General features: G+C 45.8%; 1 protein-coding gene across 1 annotated transcript in view; it reads right to left on the reverse strand.

The window, feature by feature from the left end:
* The window catches only part of DMD (dystrophin), a 1,354,185-nt gene that overhangs the window by 927,917 nt on the left and 402,907 nt on the right, over positions 1–23,361 (reverse strand). Inside the window, exon 8 of the mRNA XM_056862020.1 lies at positions 12,883–13,061. Coding sequence (XP_056717998.1) covers positions 12,883–13,061 — 179 coding nt within the window. The remainder of the gene's footprint in view (positions 1–12,882; positions 13,062–23,361) is intronic.

Raw genomic sequence — 23,361 nt, forward strand, 5'->3', positions numbered from 1 at the left:
TGGCTCCTGGTCTTGATTTAGCAGAGTATGCAGCTTCTCCATCTTCTGCTTCCAATTATGTAATCTATTTGATTTCTATACTGACCATCTGGTGATATCCATGTATACAATTGTCTGTTAGGTTGTCTGAAACATGTTTTTGCAATGAACAAATTGTTGTCTTCACAGAATTCTATGAGTTGTTCTCCTGCTTCATTCTGTGCTCCTAGACCAAATCTGCCAACAACATCTGATTCTGCTTTGTTTCCTACTTTTGCGATCCAGTCACCTATGATTATCAGCACATCTTGTTTAGGTGTGTGATCAATTTCTTCCTGAGCACTTGCATAAAAACTTTCCATTTCTTCCTCATCAGCATCTGTAGTTGGGGCATAAACTTGAATGATGGTTATGTTGATAGGCTTTCCCTGAAATCTGATTGATATTATTTTGTCAGACTTTTCATTATAGCTCTTGACTGCCTTTGCGACATCTTTTCTCACTATTAACACAACTCTGTTTCTTCTGTTTTTGTCATTCCCTGAGTAAAACACTTTGTGATTTTCTGATTGAAAATATCCTAATCCAGTCCACTTTAGTTCACTTACTCCCAGGATTGAAATGTTTAAATGTTCCATTTCTTGTTTTACAATTTCAAGCTTAACTTGATTCATGCCATTTGGTCTGTGCAATGAACCTGCTGTGTCCCAGCAGTTCATGAATGATGTGTTCCAAGATCTATTGGACAACTTCATCATAATTTACTTAGATGATCTCCTGATCTACTCCAAGGACCCTTCCAAACATCCAAAACATGTCCGCATGGTCTTACAACACCTCCGGCAACATGGCCTGTACACAAAATTAGAGAAATACGCCTTTGACCTGTGGAGTTTCATCTGTGGAGTTCCTGGGGCACCACCTCTCCCCGCAGGGCATTAGGATAGACCTCACCAAAGTAGAGGCAGTATTATCCTGGCAGCCCCCCTGCCACTGGAAGGACATCCAGTGGTTCCTGGGATTCATGAATAACTACTGGCAATTTATCAGGGACTTCACCTCACTAGCCGTACCTGTGACCAGACTGCTGCAGCCCTGGGAGGCCTTCTGGTGGACCCCCAAAGCCCAGCAGGCCTTCCAGGAACTCATAGGATGTTTTGCCCCGGAGCTGGTGCTGCGCTACCCAGACCCTAGGCTGCTGTTTATAGTGGAGACAGATATAGTGGAGTGTGCCAGCACCACACTCAGAGCTGTTCTCTCCCAACAGGAGACAACCACTTGTGCTTACTATTTGAGGCAGCTCACTCCGGCAGAACAAAACTATAAAATCTGGAAATGGGAACTCCTGGTGATTAAGGTGGCCTTTGAGGTCTGGCGTAACTACCTTGAAGGTGCCCAACACCCCGCGCAAGTGAGAACAGACCACCACAACCTAGAACATCTACAAACGTCCCGCCGACTAAACCAACAACAGATACGGTGGTCTTTATTTTTCTCCTGGTTCCACTTCACAGTTACATACATCCCAAGCACCCAAAATAAGTGGGCAGATGCCCTCTCTAGAAAACCAGAGTACTCCACCCCTGCAACTCAAGAGCAGCCCTGGGCCACAGTACTCCCGCCAGAAGTCTTCACCACCATGCCACTAGCTACCCCACTCAGGCAGTTGATACGGGACCAGCAGCAACAAGATACCTGGGCACAGAATAAATTTTAGGCCCTCTGGAACCCCAAACAGAAGAGCCCAGCAGAGTATGCAGAGCAGGGAGGGTTGCTCACCCATCAAAGGTGCTTCTGTGTACCCACTGGACTCTTGAGATTAGAAGTCCTGCAGCTCACTCATGACCTCAAACCCACTGAACACTTCAGTCGGTACAAGACCCTCCACTTACTCACCCAGGAGTTTTGGTGGTAGCGGGTAAAATCCGATGTAGGCTGCTACGTCGCCTCCTGTGATGTCTGTCGGCATGCAAAAAAACCACCCAGGAAGCCCCCAGGCCTGCTTCAGCCTCTGCCAACCCCCACAGGGCCCTGGCAGGTTGCATCTATGGACTTTATCACAGACTTATCCAACTCCAATGGAAACACCAGCATCTTTGTAACCGTAGACCTCTTGACCAAGATGGCCCATTTTGTCCCATGCCTCGGCCTACCTACAGCCCGCGAGACAGCACAATTGTACCTCCGAAACATCTTTCGACTACATGGTCTCCCAGAACACCTAGTGTCAGATCAAGGGGCGCAATTTACCTCCCACTTCTGGCGGGCATTACACTTCTTGCTGGGTACCCAGATACATCTGTCCTCAGCCCATCACCCCCAATCGGATGGGCAGACAGAATGCACCAATGCCACACTGGAACAATACTTAATGTGCTATGTAAACCATCAGCAAGATGACTGGGCTACCTTGCTGCCTTTGGCCGAATTCGCATATAATAATGCTGTACACACTTCCATCTGCCAGACTCCCTTTATGGCCAACTATGGATATCACCCACATTTCCTGCCTCAGGTCAAGCCAGCTTCTGCAGTCCCCTCCACTAATGCCTTCATAGAGGAACTCCAGGTGCTCCATAAAATTGCTTCAAGAGCAACTACCACAGGCCAAGCAGGCCTACAAAATGGGGGCAGACCAGAAACACCAACCTGGAGAGGAGCTTAAGGTCAGGGACAAGGTATGGCTATCCACATGACATCTATGTAGCCAGCGGCCATTCCAAAAAGTAGATGCCCGGTTTAACAGGCCCTTCCAAATCACAGAACAGGCGAACCCCATGGCCTACCGGCTGGCCCTCCAATCCACCATTCCAATTCACCCCGTATTCCACCACTCTCTTCTGGTTCCCACTGTACATCCACACCCACTCCGAACCCCAGCCCAGGCTCCCCCGCTGATCTTGGTGGAAGGACACCAGCAGTATAAGGTAGCGCAGATCCTAGACTCCTGACATCGATGGGGCAGGCTCCAATACCTGGTAGACTGGAAAGGCTACAGGCCGGATGACTGCTCCTGGGAGCCCACGGGTTATGTACATGCCCCTGTCTTGGGAGGGGGGGCCCTGCGGGGCGGATGGTGTCATGGTCCAGCCTGCGCTCCACGATAGTGAGACCTCCTCAGAGGGAGAAGGACCCTGTTTGGCCAGCCCAAGGCTGTCAGCAGAGAGCCAGCAGGGAGACCAAACCCAGGCACTCTCAGAGATGCAGCCACTAGGCAGCCGAAAGGCACCTCCTACACTAGAAGCAGCAGCCCCAGACCCTGGCCCCAGCTCTCCAGGGTCACCAGCCCCTGTGGATGGCTGCCGCAGAAGACTGTGCATGGAGATGCATGAATGCAGGCGCAGCACGAGATTGGCTGCCAGGTATAAGCTACATGGGGGAAGCTCAAATGAAGAGTGTTGGCAGGATGATTCCTAGAGGCAGGCATCAGCTATAAAGGAGTTGCAGGGCATGGCTACAACTTGTTCACCACACATGTAACCTGCTGACCCTGTTGTGATTGATTCCTGAACTTACCCGATTTTGGACTGATAACCGGCTTTGGCAACTCCTCTGGCTCCCTATTGACCTCAGACTGTTTGACTTCGCTTCTGAACCCCCCCCCCCGTTCCTGAGAGATGCTGTATCCTGACTCCAGCCACTGATATGCCAGCTAGAACAGTCTCATCATAGGGTTTTCAAGGTATGGGTTGATCAGAAGTGGTTTACCATTGCCTTCTTCTGCACAATACTAAGCAGGGTTAGCCTTAGTGCCACTGCCGTTGTCTACAAGAGATCCTCCGCCAGTGTCACCTTCCACTGCTGCTGCTGCCCAGTAGCTAACCTTCAAGGATTCCTCTGCCCCATCCCCATTGGAACTGGTTCTCTTCTGCAGATGTGGCCATTGATCCCTTAAGGGGGTGGATGCATCTTCACCTGGTGTGTCAGCTGTGACCATTCAGATGCAATTGTAAAAAAGAGTACCCACATGGAAGACACATCGGTTTTTGTTTTTGTTTTACTTTGTGGTCATATTTCCTGATATACACAACCTAGAAAAATGCATCTGGAAAAGATTATCCCAGGCATACAACCTGGAGAGTCTATGGAAAGTGAACAACAGTCTATAAAGAATCCTACTCAGTCTTATTCAATGCACTTACTCACCTGTGAATCTTAAGTGTTCTTAAGATTTCACTTTTAGTGAAAGGAGGGACTGCATGGAAGGGGAAAAAAATTACCTGAAAAGGGAGTGAGAGAGTGAGTAACAAATGGCCCAAGGCGGCATGGTATAGCCCGATCTTGTCAGATCTCGGAAGCTAAGCAGGGTCAGTATTTGGAAGGGACACCTCTAAGGAAGACTCTGCAGAGGAAGGCAATGGTAAACCACCTCTGCTTCTCACTTGCCTTGAAAGCCCCTTGCTGGGGTCACCATAAGTCAGCTGTGACTTGATGGCACTTTACACACACACATTATCATTTATATAACTCCAGTAAACCTCAAGAGACAGTGTTACTGCTTATGAAGGATAATGGTGACAACTACAAACTCTTACTTCTGTCCCAAATGAAGAAAAACAAAATTGGGTATGTGAAGGTATCAAGAGAGAGATTATCAAAACAGAGAATATTGGTGCTAGACAAATCATCAGAGCACACAATCACCATGATTCGAAAGCAAAATACAACATTACAACTGTTTTTAATATACTGGTTTTCCCTCCTCATTTTTGTCTTCTCTTGTTCATCTAGGCTTGCCATAAATACAAACAAACATTTGATAGACCATTGATTCAAAGCAAGGAAATAGTTTCTCCAAAAGGCATGGTGGATGGGTAGTTATACACGTAACAAATATGGGGGTCAGAAATAATGTTTCTCCCAGATGAACTAATACATACTATTTTGGCTGGTTTGTTTTTAACAGCTTTTCCCCTATAGCATGTTATTAAGGCCACCAAGAGAGGAGAAGGGAGGGGCCAAAATTCCAGGGGCCCATGTATATTGGATTCACTGCTTTCATTTAAAAAATCTAAGTCTTTACACTTTCCATTGCTGACACATACTTTCCCCTTTACATGTCCACAATGGGATAGAGATATACTTTTTTTAAAATGAAAGCTGGGAATTCATAGAAACTGGCACACATGTTTGTTATAACATAATATCAATATACTGATATTCTAGTGCCATTTAAATTTTTTAAAAAATTAACGCCTCCTGTGGCAGAGGGAGGAAATGGACACTGCAGGGACAATCTCAGGGGAAACTGCTGCTGTGTAGATGGGGAAACTGGAATTTTCCCACTCACACAGCAGCCATTCAGGCTTTACTGTAATCTTTCCTAAAACTTTGGAGCAAAGCATTGGAGCAAGATTGAGAAAGACTGGAGAAAATCTAGGGAAACCCTGGGAGATACACAAAGGAACCAAAATGATGTGGAGAAGCAGGACCACCACCACCACCCCCCACACACACACACCTGAACACCATTGAAGCCAAGATGTTAGGATCAGGCGTCTGTCCCTAGCACCCCATAAGCAAACTCATCCAGACAGGTAGATCTGAAGCAGTAAGACTTTATTGGGAGCAAAAGGCAGATTTAAGAGCTGACTGCCCATGGGCAGGTGAGGCTGGTAATGGCGAAACATAGGCAGGTTACACGTTTAAAAGCACTACAGGCTGTGAAGGTAAACATGGCTAAGCAACCCCGAGATAAGCGATTCCCAGGAAGGAAGACTAAACATTAGCGCAGCTGTGGAAAACAGGACAAGCGAAACTGTACACAGAGTTTACAGGCATGAGAACCAAGGACTTGATGTGTAGCCAGAAATTGAAGCCTACTCATGTCAAGCGCCTTTACTCCTGCTAACAGAAAAGGCCTGACACAAGGCAGATAACCCATCCAAGGCTGGATATTTTACTACAGCAAAGCTGGGGCAAACACTTGCCTATCCTGACATGCCCATCATCCAAGCCATCATTGGAGCCAGGCAAGAACGCCCACTTTTAATTTAAAGTTTGGGTATCATTCCTTGTCATCCTTATCCTGTCTGGGAAATTAAAAGATAATTCATAGTAGAACAGCAAATATCTGTTAATATTATGAACAGTCAGGTTAATATTTCCAGAGATCTATCAGAATAGTGAATTTTCCCCCCTCCCCCTAATCTTTACATGTATGGTGATCTGTATTAATCTGTATTAGTGGTGATAAATGTGGACGAGCAAATACCTTTGTGGATTAAACAACACAAACAATGCTGTAGTTTTAAGTATGTGACTATAATTTGTTTTTGTGGTTTTAATCTTGTTTAGATGTAGTTAAAACATACATGAGGTCTGAGATTAGTAGTTAGGCCCGTTGCGATGCGGCACTTCCAGGTGTAAATGCATCGTAAATGCAGCGCTTCCAGGTGTAAACCGGAAGTGACATGGCGCAGCAGGCAGGCACGTGTGCATGCGTTGCCTGCCGACCCTCAGCTGGTTGGCGGACAGCCAGGTGGATTGGCGGGTGTTTGCCTGCCATCACCTGGCACTTGGCAACTCTACATATCACACATGAAGCTACCTTATATTGAATCAGAACATCAGTTCATCAATGTCAGTATTGTCTACTGAAACTCTGCATTGGCTCTCCAGGGTCTCAGGTAAGGGTCGTTCACATCACCTACTGTCTTGTCCTTTTTAACTGGAGATTCCAGGAACTGAACCTGGGGCCTTCTGCATGCAAAGCAGAGGCTCTTCCGCTGAGCCACAGCCTGTGACGGCCTTTGATAGTTTTGCCATTGAAAATCCATAGAAACCCCTTAGAACCCTATAAGAAAGATTATAAAAGATCAAGTATGACATGTTGAGAAGGTTTCCTGCCTTAGAAGGTTGAGAAGAAACTTGCCTTAGAAGAATACAGAAACGAGCAATAACCAGGAAACATAGAGAATTCAGAAGGAACAACACTATTTCAGTATTGAAGGAATTGTTAACTATTAAAAAGAACTACAAGGACTTGGTAAACTGGAGGAAAAAAGAGGCCCTATATAAAAATTGGAAGAGCTTGATTACAGCTATAAACAACAATGATAATTCAACCTTCTGTCGGACTGTGAATTCTTTAAGTAATGGCTATGTCAGAGTCCCCGCATGTATCCCGTCTTCGGTCTGGGTAGCTTACTTCAAGAGCCTCTTCTCCTACTCTGTGGAAAACCAGGGTCTTATACCTGTAGCACCTTCTATTTTGCTGAATTCCTGGCCAGATGTGTCTCCTAAGGACATTAAACCGCTCATTGATCGCCTACGCTCAGGCAAAGCCCCAGGTCCTGATCTAATTCCCTACGAACTTTTTAAAGTCAACAGCGAATGGTGGGCCAACATTCTTGCTCCTGTATTCACACAAATTAATGCATCAGGAGCTATTCCAAAATCTTGGAGACATACCATTATCGTCCCAATCTTTAAAAAAGGTCAGCGCTCTGACCCAAGCTGTTATCGTCCAATCAGCCTTTTGTTTTGCTTAGGCAAATTGTATTCCTCCTACTTATTAAAGAGGCTGTTGGGACTGGGTTGAGAGTAATGACATCCTTGGCTGGGAACAGATTGGCTTCAGAAGGGGTTGGTCTGTCATGGACCACTGTTTAGTGCTCTCCCATCTAGCCGAGAAATATTCCTCCCCCCGAAATGGCACCCTTTATGCGGGTTTTATGGATCTTAAGGGAGCTTTTTATACCATCCCGAGGGAGAGGCTATGGTTGAAACTATCACATTCTACTATGGATAGGAGGTTACTATGGCTTATCCAGCAATTTCATACTGACCTCACAGCTCAGGTTCGCTGTGGCAACCAAGGAGAACTAACCGAGCCTTTTGAACTGGCCAAGGGAGTTAGACAAGGTTGCCTCCTTGCTCCTCTCTTGTTTAATCTATACCTGAATGATATGGCAACCAATTTCTCAGAGTTTTGCCACCCCCCAAAGCTTGCAAGCCATTCCACCCCAATTCTACTCAATGCTGACGATGCAGTTCTCCTGTCCCGCACAAGAATTGGTTTGAAAAGATCTTTGCAAACTTTTTCTGAGTACTGCTCTAGGGAAGGTCTTAAAATAAACCATCATAAATCTAACATCATGATCTTCACTAAGAGGAGAAAGATGCCTCTTTTTCACTGGGTATTAGATGGCTTTGAGGTTGACCAAGTCAAGGAGTTTGTTTACCTTGGCATTCTGTTTTCCCATAACCTAAATTTGAATGCCCATCAAAAAGCAGTGTCCAACAAAATTAAACCTGGGGTTGGTGCTATTGTCAATTTTTTTAACACCAAAGCTGGCAAATATATTCCAGGGGCTATTCAGGTTTTTAACCTGAAAATTACCCCAATTATCCTCTTTGGTGTTGCCATCTGGATTACAGTCATCAATGAATCCATAGATCGTCCACTGCTTCAGTTCTTACGAAAACTCCTAAATGCCCCTCGATGTGTTGCTGGCGTTACTCTTCGTTCCGAGTTTGGCCAAATGTCACTTGAAGCTAGGGCGTGGTTGGCTGCCTTTAAACTCCACCTTAAACTGTGCTTTAGCACTGAGGGGTTTCTAGCTTCTCTGAAGCATGACCCTTTCAAATCCTCATGGCAAAAAATCTTAGATGAGAAACTGGCGTCGCTGGGTTTCTCGCAGGATATGATATCAGATCTTGGGAAAACTGAAGCTTTTGCCAAAATTAAAAAGCGCATTAAAGAGCTCGATTATAACAGCACTACTTTTCGTGCTCGTCGCGTCTGTTCATCCCAGTTCTTCGGAATACCCCCTCCACGTGGTCTGCCTGCCTATACATATTATCTGACAACTCCTCGTCTCTGTAGAGCTTTTTGCTTGGCTAGATTGAATGGTAATTCTTCTATGGTAATGCAGGGCAGAATTCTCAATATATCATACTCAGACAGGATCTGCCCTTGCTCTTCTGGCTCTGTTGACACATTAGCCCATGCCCTTTTGGAATGCCGCTTTTATGAGGAACTTCGATCGCACTATGTTCCCCCCCTTTTAATATACAAATCCAATGCCTCTGTGACTGACATAATGCCTTTTTTACTAAGCGACAGGGACCCCAAATCTTGTCAGTGGCAAGATTTGTTTCAGTCCTTATATCCCTCCAACACTAGATATATGCTGCTCAAGATCAATTGATCAAGGAGCTTCTAAGGGATAAAGGGAAAGGAAAGGAAGAATACAGAAGTGTATTCCACAGTACTCTGGGAACATTGCCAGAGGAATAGATAAAACAACACCTGCTCCAGAAGGGGAAAGTAGTATTGTAGTACTGGAAAACCTTTTCTAATAGAGATAAGAGGCAAGCATCAGATATGGTTACATATCTGTGTAAGGATAATGGTGTAATTGCAACTCACACCTCAATGTGGAATACAATTTCCCTCAAAATATGCTGATGCATGAAGAATAATCAGATTATCTACATCATCGGATGGAGATAAAGACTTTACCTACTTTTAAAAACACATACTGCAGATGTGTTGATAACATAGATCTGAGGTGTATATAAGGCGGAGCAAGATAGCCAGTACTTCAGAATGTTGTTGCTGGGCAGACTGCAGCTGCGCAGACACAGCATCTCTCCATCTCAGAGGCCTGAGATGTAAAACATAGAGACTCTGATCCTTGCGTGGACAGAAGTTCTCTGAGGTATCTTGGAGTATCAGGAACTGGATATTTCAACAAATCTTATGATATTCACAGTCTTCTTGTGAGACTGCTCTATTCCTAGAAGAGGATGGAGACCCTTAGAATTCCTATCCTTTGAACAGGAATCTAAGTGCAGTGATCTTTCCATAAATTGGAACATTGAGAGTCCATTGGATTAATGGATTCTAACAAATTAAACCTATTTGGCTTACCAATGCTAAAGAACATCCTGAACACAGGACTAATAGATAGACCTCTGAGATAGTGTCAGAAAGTCCTCTACTTAACAGAGGGACTTCTGAACCTCCTCAGAGTAGAGACCAGAGATGTTCCTAACGGAAAAGGAGACTCTCTGTACTCTTTGAGATATGCACAATGCTGATTCATTGTACAGCGCATTCACAGATTTGAACCATACGTTCACATACAAAACTCTCTACAGTCAGCACAGCCAAAGAGATTTTAAACAGCTTTTAAAACAGATTTTAAACACATAATATTTATATATTCAGCATTGCTGTCTAACACTAAAAGGAACATGCATAGCATGTACAAAGACAATGCCTGATCTTAATGATGATCAGAGGTCTTCTTTATAGCTAAGAATACTGATAGAAGTCTTTAGGGATTCAAGACTTAGAAAATACAGATGCTTTAGGATGAAATTCATATGTTCTTATAGAACTTAGCTACTTAGAGGTTTGCAGATGACACAGCAAGGTATATTGTCTTCTGTATGATGTTTTGAATGATTTAAGTTAGGATGCTTCTAACCTAATCTTTTTCCAAAGAATTAACCATATTTTGACAGGATTTCTGTAACTTTATATTCTGAATGAAAGTGCATTGCACTACTAATACTTTATGAGGTATATTCTGACTTAGATACTCCTTTATGGCGGCATAGAGATTGTGAATAATTACTTGCTACTTCTTGTTACATAAACATGTTTAACACTAATGATGTCTAGCCTTATATAATATGTTAAGACTTTGCAATCAAAAGCATATATTATATGATGTAAATAAATGTGTTTTTATTATTCTTATACTCTTGTCCAGTATTATAAATTTATTGGCGAGTTCAAGAGATGTCCTGGGAACCGTAACAAGTTTCTAGGAACCGTCTAGTGGTGTCTCGCTGAATAAGATAACATATTCCTTCTCAGGAAGGGGTCCTTTCTAAGAGTGTAGGCACTTAATAGCCCAAACCGCGACAAGCCCTTCCCCAAATGCTAGTTGTTGGGGGTAATTGAGTGGCTGTTGCTTTATTTTCTGCTGATGAGATTCCCAGAAACAGCTCACTGACCACTATGGAAAATAGTGTGTTAGACTGAACAGACCTTTGGTTTGATCCAGCAAGCCTTTTATTTGATTCTTATGAAAGCTCCAACACATGTAGTTACCTTATCCTCATTTTTACAGAGGGATCAAAATATAATTCAGTTATTCAGCTGCTTCCTCTGCATGCTTAAGTATGCTATTGGTATGTTAAAGTGCACAGGAAGAAAATAGACTGAAGTTTTCCAGTGCTGAGGAGAAAACGTTCTGCACCTGACCAGAAGGATTTTCTTACCAGGACTCCACCTGTGCTGACAATAATCTCTTGGGCTAAGCCCAAGTAAAAATAATCTCTTGGGCTAAGCTGAGAAAGTAGTTGTGAAGGGCGGCAGTAATAGAGACAGATTCTAGGCAAAGCTAAAGAATAATCTTGTGGTACCATAAAATATAATGCCATCATCTGGGGACTTAGATAACATGCTTCTCCATAGAAGTATATGACCAATTTTCACATCTATCTCTCCAATTTTCCTTTCCCGTTAACCATCTTTATGTTTTGGAGAGCTTGACTTTTTTTGTTGGGGTGAGTAGAAATATTTTAAAGAATTTTTTTCAGTTGAGTACTTTTTGAGAGAGACTGATGCCTCACCTCATCCTTTGGGGCTTGTTCCCAGGTAGTCTGTTTATCATCTGCATTTATTTTACAGTTGCACTGCAGTATTTTGGCTAGGAGAGTCTTTCTGATTCTGCTTGCTCAGTTTTTTGCCCCAAATCCTATTGGAATCTGCAGCTGGGCTATCTGCCAACAAGACATATTCAAACCACATCAAAGCATAAAAGAACAATTCTTATCTCTGAATACATTGGCTTTCAGAAGGTTACATTAGCGTTTGGAATGCCACATATCCCTTAAACACTAAGATAGACCCCACCTTCCCTTTTCACAGGAGGACGTGGATGAGTCGTCTCTGTCTTCCGAGCCTTTCCTTTCTGTCAGGACAGTACCTTTCTGAAGGGTATCTGTCTTTGGGAAGGACTCTGTGCCCTTCTGAAGGAAATATCAGTTTCAGACTGGTCCTTTTGCGTTAGGAAAAGAGTCTCATTGATGGTATGTATGGAATTTATGCTCTGTAACAAATATTTGAATCAGATCTATCTTATTTGAATTAGGTCTCAGATCTTGCTATTTATTTATTTAGATATTTATTTATTTATTATTTCCATTTGTTACCCCTCTCTTCCTGGCCTAATCCAGTATTATATCTTAGTATTCATGTTTTTATAACTCATATATTCTGTTTGAAGCATTACAATAAAAATAACTTTGGTTAAGTTCAAATGAGTTGTGTCCTGCCTATTTGTGGGTGTCTAAGCTAAGTAAGATAAAATGTCCCTTGTTAGGAAGGGATTCATTCTACAAGCTAATTCTACAAACTAATTCTACAAACGACAGTGACCGCTTCACAGACGCTCATAAACAGTGTCCCCAAAGTATAGCCACTTACCAGTTACAGGTTTTTCCCTCTTCTGTAAATACAAAAGATCCTAGGGTATAACACAACCCCGGACCCTCAGGTATAACACAACCTGCTACTGATTTTTTTCCCTTGAGGGAAAATTCTATCCTGGTTCCCTTTTTTTTGGACAGAATGTATAGAGAAATGGCTCCATATTTTTTGCCATTTTAGGATATTGTCATCTGCACATTGGTATACAAAGTCCAAAAAGTACAGCCAACTACCACTAACAGCTTTCTTTTGGCAGAACCTAGGGACAAAAAAATCCACATCTTATTAGTCATATATATTTTAATGAGTTTCCAAAATTAAACAAACACTGTCTCTCTGTCCCACTAACTAACTAATTAACTAACTTAAAGATATGACTCCAGGGTCTTGCATTTCATTTTCCATCTAAAAATAAATCTGAAAGTTAAAAATTTCAGAGGACCTACTTGTTGAGAAAAGTGCTGTTGATGTAACTGGACACGCTCTTCTCTAGTGTGCTTTGATTGCCGTGGCAATGTTTCCACTTCCTGAATAGCTTCAAGAGTAACTTGTTGGGGCAGGACTTGGAAAAGTGATGTCACATACATCAAGATGGACTTCTTATCAGGATAAGCAGTTGCAACATCTGGAAAGCAGATTTAAAAGAAAGAAAGAAATGAGAACGAGAAAAATTTCCCGAGCAACAGCAAAAATGGCAGTTTCTTATTCTCACAAATTTTTCTCTCATAACTATTCTTACATTTAAATGGTAATACTGTATAGTCAAAATACTGTATAATAAAACATATTCATAAGACACTTATAGCTATTAGGGATATGAACACAATGATTTCATTTTCATTTCAAAAAATCTTCATTTCTTGTCATTATTTTTATTATTAATCCTATTTTGTTTTGTATTTCCATTCATTTTTCACTATGATTGGGTTCAATGGGTAACAGATTTCCAGATGTATTTTTGTTTTTATCTATAAAATCAAGATAAAATTTTCAGACTGTACTGCTCCCTCGTGTTTTCATACTGTATGATTATTTGTAAGATCATAAGCAAGAGCCAGTGTGGTACAGTGGTTAAGACTGTCAGTCTAATATCTCACAGTGGGTAGCAGTGTTAGTCTGCCTGCAGTAGTAGAAAAGAGCAAGAGTCCAGTAGCACCTTGAAGACTAACAAAAATATTTTCTGGCAGGGTATGAGCTTTCGTGAGCCACACACTGAAGAAGTGAGCTGTGGCTCACAAAAGCTCATACTCTGCCAGAAAATATTTTTGTTAGTCTTTAAGGTGCTACTAGACTAATATCTGGGAGACAAAGGTGCAAATCTTCACTTGTGCCATGGAAGCTTGCTGCATAACCCTTGGGCCTGCCACACACTCTCAGCCTAACCTACCTCACAGGGTTGTTGGGAGGATAAAATGGAGAGAAGGCTGATGTGAGCAGCTTTGGGGCAAAAGGCAGCGTGTAAATGAATTAAATAAATAAATAAAATACTAGTTTTATAGGCAATTAAAATTCTCACTTCCCAAGTTGGTATAGGGAACAGTTTGGCACCCCAAGAAGGCAGACAGAAGAGGAGAGCAAGAAAGGAAGACATTTGGCATGTGAAGGGAGCATGGCAGAGCATTCCTAGAGACCCGTGTTTGGCAAGAGAACAAGCACCATTATAGAAAAAATATAGGGAAGTTTTTAGGTAGGCGTGGAAGTGTTTTTAGGCAGGTTGTCAAGAAGGAAAGCAATGCTACATAACATTCAGTAATGGCCTTTGGGTGGCCTGATACAGGACTGCAGAAAGTGGCAGATACCTTGCCTGCCCCTGCCCCTGATCATCTGGCACATCTGTATGTCTAAGAAATAACAAGTTAGTGAGAGAATGAATCAATTAAAATGACTGAACTGAATGGATACTAAGGAGCATGAAAACTACTGGGTGGTAGAATAAAAAAGATGACAGAAGGGAGTTTACAAGAGGCAAGTCAGCAGTACATGACCAGTTTACGTTCATTGGAAGACTGGCAGCAGAGTAAAGGCTTACATTATCTTAATCTATCAAAAATAGGCTAAGGATGAGAGGCAGAGGGGTAAATATTCATCAGAGATGGAGATTTACTCACCTAAAAGGAGACATCCCGGCTCTGGAAATTTCTCATTCAGCCAGAGAAGTGGTTTTTACAACCCAGAGAGAAAACATACTCTCTCTTTGATATGTTAACACCTCTCTATTGTGCAAGCAGGTTCTGGTGGGCCTTGGGCTGCTGGACCTGATGTCCAGATTGGTTACTGTATTCTTGTCACATGTGCGGGGGTGGGGGGGAGGCTGAAAAGGAGCTGTCTGTCAGCCCTTGGCCCACAGAACCAGAAATCACCACAAAGTCATATAGAGTCCAAACAGATGGCTTTTACTGGTCAATTAGGCATACAGTGCAAACGAATAAAATGACAGCTATGAGAGGCCCACTAGCTGGGAGATATTATAAGGCAGGGAAGGCGGGAGATTACACGTACAGGCTGAATACAGTTTCCCAGGAGCTGGGTTCCCAGGCCTAGGTATGCGACCTTGGGGGGCAGACAATACAACGCAGAGACAGAGGCAATAACGAAACCGAGATAGCAGCCTGACATTCTGCTCCCCTCAAGGCCCCCTCCCAGTTCGCAAGGGGGCTGGCCGATCTGGGTAAGCAATGTGAAAGGCGTCGACGAGGTCGGGGGCGGAGACATCCCGTGCGCGTACCCATTCGTCATAGGCAGGGGGGAAATGTTTCCAACGGACCAAATATTGCAGGTTGCCATGGTGAACACGGGAGTCAAGGATCTTGGAGACTTCGAAGTGTTCCTCCCCCCCCACCATGATGGGTTGCGCAGGAGGTGGGTCCGGATGCCATCGTGGAGAAGCAACATGGGGTTTGAGGAGGCTAATGTGGAAAACAGGATGCACACGCCTCAAGGACTTGGGGAGAGCCAGTTCCACCGTGACAGGGTTTATGACCCGGGTGATGGGGAAAGGGCCAATGTATTTGGCACTGAGCTTATGGCACGGTTGGGTGGAACGGAGATTTTTGGTGGAAAGGTAAACCAAAGTACCTACTTGCAGATCACCCCCGGGGGAGCGATGTTTGTCAGCTTGTGCTTTGTATTTACGTTTGGCTCGGTCGAGGTTGCTAACGAGCCAGGGCCAAGTGGTACGGAGGGCGTAGCCCAGGAGGCAATGTCGGGGTTCCCCTCCCCCTCTATATCATCTGTAGGAGCGATGGGACTGAAATCTTGTCCATACACAGCAAAAAATGGGCTAAAACCTGTGGATTGATGCATGGCATTATTGTAGGCATATTCTGCTAAAGGTAACAGTTCTACCCAGTTATCCTGGTGGTAGTTAACATAACAGCGTAAATAACATTCAAGTACAGCATTGACACGTTCAGTTTGACCATCAGTTTGAGGATGGTATGCACTAGACAACCCTTGTTCCACTCCCACCAACTTGAGGAAAGCTTTCCAAAACTTAGAAACGAAACCACTGCCGCGGTCACAAATTATCTTACACGGAAACGAATGTAAACGAAAGATATGCGTCACGAAGAGGCGGGCCAGTTTCTGAGCAGAGGGGATCCCTGCGCATGGAATCAAATGTATTTGCTTAGAAAACAAATCAGTAACAACCCACAACACAGTTTTACCCCCACTGAGAGGGAGATCAGTCATGAAGTCCATAGCAATCACTTCCCAAGGTTTGCTGGGCGTTTCAAGAGGTTGTAGCAGTCCCGGGGGTTTGCCCTGCGATCGTTTCGCAGCGGCACAAACGGGACAGCTGCGGATGAAGGAGTCAATGTCGGAACGCATTCCCCCCCACCAGAACTGTCTGCGCAATAAGTGAAGGGTTTTCAGGAACCCAAAGTGCCCAGCTGTTTTGGCTCCATGGGCTAAATGTAAAACGTCCTTTCGGAGAGCCTTGGGGACATATAATTTCGAGTCCTTGTACCAGGATCCTCCTTGTTCCAAAACACCAGGAGGTAGGGTATGAGCGGAACGTTCTAAAAGGCACTGGTCCCGAAGGACAGTTAAAAAGGACTCGGAGATGGGGATTTTGGAGGGGGCCCCCCCGTCGGCCATGGAGATCTTAGAAACAGTTATGGGGCTAGTGCTTACGTGCGGCGGCGCGCAGACTGCAGGCGGCTGGGTGGTCGGAGGGGTAGGAAGGGCGGGAACTCCGGTTTGTTGTGGTGGCGGCTGGGCAGCCGGTTGAGCTGGCGGAGCTTGTACGTTGGGTAAGGTGTGTTGATGCTGGGATCGAGTTTGTACAGCCAGCATAGGTAGAGCCCCACGTTGCATAGGGGTGAACAGAGAGTTGGTGGGTCTTTCGAGTTTTACCGGATATTGTGGTAAACGGGAGAGGGCATCCGCAAGAACGTTCTGTTTCCCAGGGACGTGCTTCAGGGTGAAACGGAACTGCGCAAAGAACTCCGCCCACCGTTGTTGTTTCGCTGATAGCTTATGGGACCCCGTGAGGGCAGCTAGATTTTTGTGATCGGTCCAAACCTCAAAGGGGACTTTAGACCCTTCCAAGAATTGTCGCCATAGAGTCAGAGCATGATGAACTGCGGAGGCCTCTTTCTCCCAGATGGGCCAGTTTAATTGAGCGTGCGCAAATTTTTTTGAAAAGTAAGCGCAAGGGTGAAGAAGACCATCCGGTCCTTGCTGGAGGAGAGCCCCTCCCATGGCTACATCGGAAGCATCGACTTGCACAATGAACATTTGATTTGGGTCTGGGTGCTGTAGCACCGGCTCCGAAGTGAAGAGGCGTTTGAGGGCCAGAAAGGCGGCTTGGCATTGCTCAGTCCATAGGATTTTCGCGGAGGGCAAGGCAGCCGAGCTTACTTTTCCCTTAGTTTTCAGTAGGTCCGTAATGGGTAGAGCCACCTGGGCGAAGTTAGGGATGAATCCTCGATAGAAGTTTGCAAATCCCAGAAATTGCTGTACTTGCTTCCGGTTGGTGGGGGGAGTCCAATCGAGGACGGCTTGGACTTTGGCGGGGTCCATGCGAAGACCTTGGTGGGAGATGATGTATCCCAAAAACGTGAGTTTGCTTTGGTGAAATTCGCACTTAGCAAGTTTTGCGAAAAGTTGATGGTTGCGCAGGCGTTGCAGAACTTCCCTGACCAGAGCCACATGCTCGTCCATAGTTTTCGAATAAATGAGAATGTCATCTAAGTAGACCACCACCCCACGATATAGAAGGTCATGTAGGATTTCATTGATGAGTTGCATGAAGACTCCCGGGGCCCCTTTTAATCCGAACGGCATCACAAGGAATTCATACATTCCGAAACAGCTAGAGAAGGCAGTGAGGTGCTCATCCCCTTCGCGGATACGGACTCGGTAGTAAGCTTCCACCAAGTCTAATTTAGAGAACACACGGCCTTCCTGTAATTGTCCCAAAATATCGGATATTAATGGGATAGGATAGGCATTGGTCTGGGTAACCGCATTGAGCTTTCTGAAGTCAATGCACAGGCGAAGGTCGCCCTCTTTTTTCCGGACGAAAAACGCGGGGGCCGAGTTTGGGGCATTCGAAGGGCGAATGAACCCTCTGGCGAGGTTTTTGTCCAAAAAGTCCCGGAGGACAGTGCGCTCGGAAGCGCTCATAGGGTAAATCTTACTCTTGGTTAATGTGCAGTCCTTTACCACTTCAATCGCACAGTCTGAGGCCCGGTGGGGGGGTAAGGCATCACATTCCTTAAGGTCGAAGACATCTTCAAAGTCTCGGTACACAGCGGGTAGAGCCGGTGGTGCTGGGGCAGTAGAGGTTAATGCTGGAACGGGCGGATATAGCAGAGCAAAGTTTTGCCGATGCTGGCCGCAGGTGGGACTAGCGAAGGAGATAGTGTTTGTTTCCCAATTAATACTGGGACTATGTCCTTTAATCCAGTTAATTCCCAAGACCACTTCAAATCGGATAGGGGCTATAGTGAAGTCTATTTGTTCCCAGTGGGAACCAATTCCCATTGCCACCCCTATGGTGCGGTGATCAACTGGACCCCCCTGGAAATGGCTTCCGTCCATTTGGGCAAATTGGACGGGGGCGGGTAAAGCCTCAGAGTCGGCTCTGAGTGCAGCAAAAGTGGTTTCGCTTATGAGAGTGCGACAGCAACCGGAGTCAATTAGTGCTTTGACGGGGATTTGTGGGCCACCGTTAAGTTGCTGTAAAACTGCATCCACGTAGACGGTGGAGTCCACGTCTTTAATTTTGGTAGGAGCATTCGGTTTGATAGGAAGATCCTGAGAGGTCTGTGGAGACGCTCCATTCACCACAGACCGAAGCCGTTTTTTGACAAGTCGAGGGGAGATTCCAGGTTTAAGGCTGGAGAAATCCAAGGATTTTCCTCATCCGAAGAGGGAAAATCGTCCCCCAATGGGGCACTTGTAATCCGAGACCCGGCGGGGTCGTTGGTAGTAGGCAGGGAGGCTGGGTCCCCGGCATGGAGTGCAGAGGGTGTGGGTCTTCCCGGAGCTGCGCTGCGGGTGGCCGCGGTGCCTCTGCGTGGTGGACGACCTCGGGCGCGGGTTGTCGTGCTGGGACGAAATATTTCCTGGCGGCGTGGGCAAACGGCTGCAAAGTGGCCCATTTCTCCGCAAGTAAGACAGGCACCCCTCTGAAATCGGGCTTCACGTTCCTGGGGCGGACGTGGGGGATTTCGTGGGACGAGCAGTGGTGCCTTGGGTTGAGGCTTTTGGGTGCCTTTTTCCTTGTGCTTTTGACGGACGAGAGAAATGAAGCGTCGGCGGCTTTCCACTTCCTCGGCTAATAGGATCCAGTCTTCGAGGGTATCGGGATCGCCTCGCATGTAAGACCAGTTCAGAATGTCAGGATGCAAGGCTTCCCTGAAATGATGGATCAGGGTGGTCTCGGGCCAACCTACAATTTTACTTGCCAGTCGTTGAAATTCATCGGCAAATTCTCGAACTGTAGCAGAGCCTTGTTTTAATTGTAAGAGTTCCGTTTTGGCTCTTTCCCCCAGGAAGGGGTCCTCAAACCTCCTTCTCAGGGCAGTCATGAAGTTGTTGAGGGAACGAATAGCACGAGAGCGGGTGTCAAACTGGAGGACCATCCAGTCAGCCGCTTTACCTGTCAGAAGGGAAGCTACGTAACGCACCCGGCTGTCTTCCGTGGGGAAAAGTTGTCCTTGTTCTCGCATATAACTGTCCACTTGATGCAAGAAACAAGGCAAAGTCTCGAGAGATCCGTCATACGTAGTCCTCAATTTGAGTTGCTTCCAAGGGCCGGGCGCAGGTTGACCCGGTTGCACGGGTGGTCCGGGCGGAGGGACAACAGGAGCTCCAGGAGGCAAGGGTGGAGCAGGCACATTAGCGGGTGGTTGCACGGGTGGTCCGGGCGGAGGAGCAACAGGAGCTCCAGGAGGCAAGGGTGGAGCAGGCACATTAGCGGGTGGCTGTACGGGTACCCCCTGACCCGGTATCGGAACGGGCTGTCTCAGAGCTATCAGGGTTTGTTGTAATTGCCTGTTCTCCTGAAGCATACGTTCCATTACTTCTTGGAGTTGATCAACACGGTCGGAGAGCTCCCGATTCTGGGCTCTTAAGAAATGAGCCTCCTCACTTGGGCCACCAGTAAGATGAGGCTTACTGGTCCGGAAGCTTGTGGCCCATTGAGAGCTATCCCCATATAAATCCTCGTCTTCAGACTCTTCTGAGTCTCGACGTCGGTCAGCCAAACGGCGTGCGCGTTGAGTCGCGCGCGGCGGGACAAACGCCGGGGAAAAGGACAGACCTGATAGCCCTAGTACATTGCCCTTAGGGCGCGTGTCCACGTTCGCCTGATTCCTAATCCTTGCTGCAGCCGCCCTGGCTGCTTCCGCAGCCTCTCTCTCTCTTGCGACCTTAGCCGCTTCGGCGGCTTGCTGATCCGCAAGAACTTTGGCGTTCTCAAGTCTCAGGGCAGTCTCTGCCGTAATGCGCGGCAAAAGTTCTGTCTCCAGGAGTGAGAGTATGGGGTCGGGTTCCCCGCCCAGCAGAGGTTGTACTCGAACCGCCAGTGCGGGTGCCTCGGCTCCGAAGGTCGAGGTCAAAACTTGAGCCAAGGTGGCTACCGGGGTGTCCTTTGTACATTCCACAAGGAGAAGAGCGGTGCTAATAGCGACTCGCTTGGCCTCAGCCTGACAGCTGGCTGCATCCGGGATCAGGGAAAAACCCTCCGGTGGGGCTCCCGCCATGGTAGAAAGAGTTTCTCGAGAAATAAGATTATCCAAAAGTCCAGTTAATATTTGTAAATCCTCAGTCGCCAATCGGGCATCGTCCAGTAATTGATCCAAGTCCTGAAGATCTAGACGAGCATCAGTATCCTCCGACGTTAACATCCAGAGACGTCCTTTAAGAGATTGCCACTGTTTCTGTACCAGTCCCCTCAAGCGGCAAACCTCTCGGGTCGTCCGGAAAAGTTCAGCGATTAAGTCTTGTAACAGAGTAGGATCCTCAGAGAAGGGCTCCAGGGTGTAGATCACCTGGAGAGCTGCATAGCTCCCATCCAAGTGGCAGGCGAACCCCCCTGGGCTCCAGCCTGGCTAGTAGAATGGTGAAGAGTTAGCTGTCATAATGTCAGCCCTTGGCCCACAGAACCAGAAATCACCACAAAGTCATATAGAGTCCAAACAGATGGCTTTTACTGGTCAATTAGGCATACAGTGCAAACGAATAAAATGACAGCTATGAGAGGCCCACTAGCTGGGAGATATTATAAGGCAGGGAAGGCGGGAGATTACACGTACAGGCTGAATACAGTTTCCCAGGAGCTGGGTTCCCAGGCCTAGGTATGCGACCTTGGGGGGCAGACAATACAACGCAGAGACAGAGGCAATAACGAAACCGAGATAGCAGCCTGACACTGTCCCTCTGTGTGAGTGGGTACTTGCTTGTTAGTGCCTTTGTGCTTGCTCTTGGTTGCACAACTGTGTGAGATTATATGTACTTGAAACAGAAGATAATTTCAGAGGGTAGCTCTGTTGGTCTGCAGTAGAACAGCAAGACTGAAGTCTAGTAGCGCTTTAGAGACCAAGATTTTTGGGATATAAGCTTCCAAGAGTCCGATACAAGTTGGAATAGAGGTCTCTGAATCCTTCTATCCCAGTCAGAAGGAAGCCCCCAAGCATCCCCCCTCGGCTGTAATCAAGCTGATTACAATGTGCATCCTGAGTCCTTTTTTGCAGCAGCCCTCCCACCTTCTGACTGGGATATAAAGACTCCGAGATCTCCATTCCAATTTGTATCTGACTGAGCTTTGATTCTCAAAAGCTTATACCTGGAAATCTTGTTGGTTGCTAAGGTGTTACTGGACTTGAATCTCACCATGAAGCAGAAGGAGCAGCATCCATGTAATGCACCCATCGGCCAACCTCCAGCAATGGGGAGGGGCAGATAGACAAGAACTGTAAGTTTTGCTTAGCAAGTAACCTTTCCCATGTTCTGTTACTTTCTGAGTCTGCATGCTAGAACTGTACTGTATTTACTCCCGAGTTTGTGTCTTGTAGTAATAAAAGTGTTTTAGTTAAGAAGTATTGCCTGAATTCTTCACCCACATCCCAGACTACTCACTAGACACTACTATAATCTCCTGAGTGTTGGTCCCTCTAGGCAGCACCAGATGCATGGGCAACGGAAGACGGGAAATCAGAGGTGATGGAAGCTGCTGAAGAAGAATTCCTGATCACACCTAACAGAGTAATTGGGGAGTGCATAAAGGTGACTTTCTGCACCAGCTTCTGAGAAGGGCTGAGTGCCGGTGAGAGGAACTCGCTGGAAGCAGGTGGAATACAGAGGCATTCCACCCCCCCCCCACACACTTCATATATAGTGGTAAATTTCAATAAATTAAAAGTTTTCAAAAGAGAGTAGGCCATGCTGGCATTTAGTATACCTAGGAAGGAAAGGCAGAATCACAGAGAGTGACAGACTTTGGCTTGTACCTCTAGGGAGACTTGAAAACATAAAGAAAGCCAAAGGAGACATTTGACCCTAGGAGGTGCACTCCCCTGAAGATTTTGGAAGGAGCAGAGAAGCCTAACTGGCAATCCTAAGGAAGCAGGCAAGAGATGTAACCCCCTGCCTGTTACTGGCATGAGTGGTGGTGCTGTGGTGGAACACCAAAGGTTAGGGTTATGTTGTTGTAAATCAGAGTCGATGAATCGTGATTGTGGTTACAGAAGAGTCAGATCACAGCACACAACAAAACAGAGACAAAGCCTTTTGTCTTAATCAAACAAAATCCTTTACTTATCTAGCAGGATGGGGTATACGTGGAGTAAAACAAATAATAATTCTTACTAACTAGTTTCCTATAAACTTGCTAGTTTGCACTAACAGGTAACTACAGGCTTAAATTCCATTGTCTGTGTCCCAGCCCAGGAGAGCTGAATCAAGCATGTTTCTGGTTTGAGATTCAAAGCATCAGAGGTGAGAAAAACTTTTCCTGTCTTAACAAAGGAACAGGGGGTGATAAAACACAATTACTGCTATGTGACTTAAGGCTCGTTTACAATGGTGATTTCCTAACCAATAGAATACTGACATTTGTCATTACATCATCTCCTTGAGACTAACTAAACTGTTGAAACTCTTTAACTGTCTTGACAGAAATGGAACTCGCATTGAATCCCCAACATATGCAGTTCACGTTCACAGCACACAGCCTACATTAGCGAAAGCTCTGTGCACACCTCCTCCCATTTCCCTCCACATCTGGACCAGCAGGGAGCATGATATTGGTGTGTGAATTTGTCTTCTGTTCCTGCAGTGGTTCATGACATCTGGGTGTGACATTTGACTCTGTTTGCCTTCTAGTCTGCAGTGCTGTTTGACATTCAGATGGCGTAAGCAATATTCCTTGGTGCCCTCTCTGAACCTACATTTGGGACAGCTTAATCTAG

Source organism: Euleptes europaea, chromosome 16 (genome assembly GCF_029931775.1).
Source record: "Euleptes europaea isolate rEulEur1 chromosome 16, rEulEur1.hap1, whole genome shotgun sequence".
Taxonomy (NCBI): Eukaryota; Metazoa; Chordata; class Lepidosauria; order Squamata; family Sphaerodactylidae; genus Euleptes; species Euleptes europaea.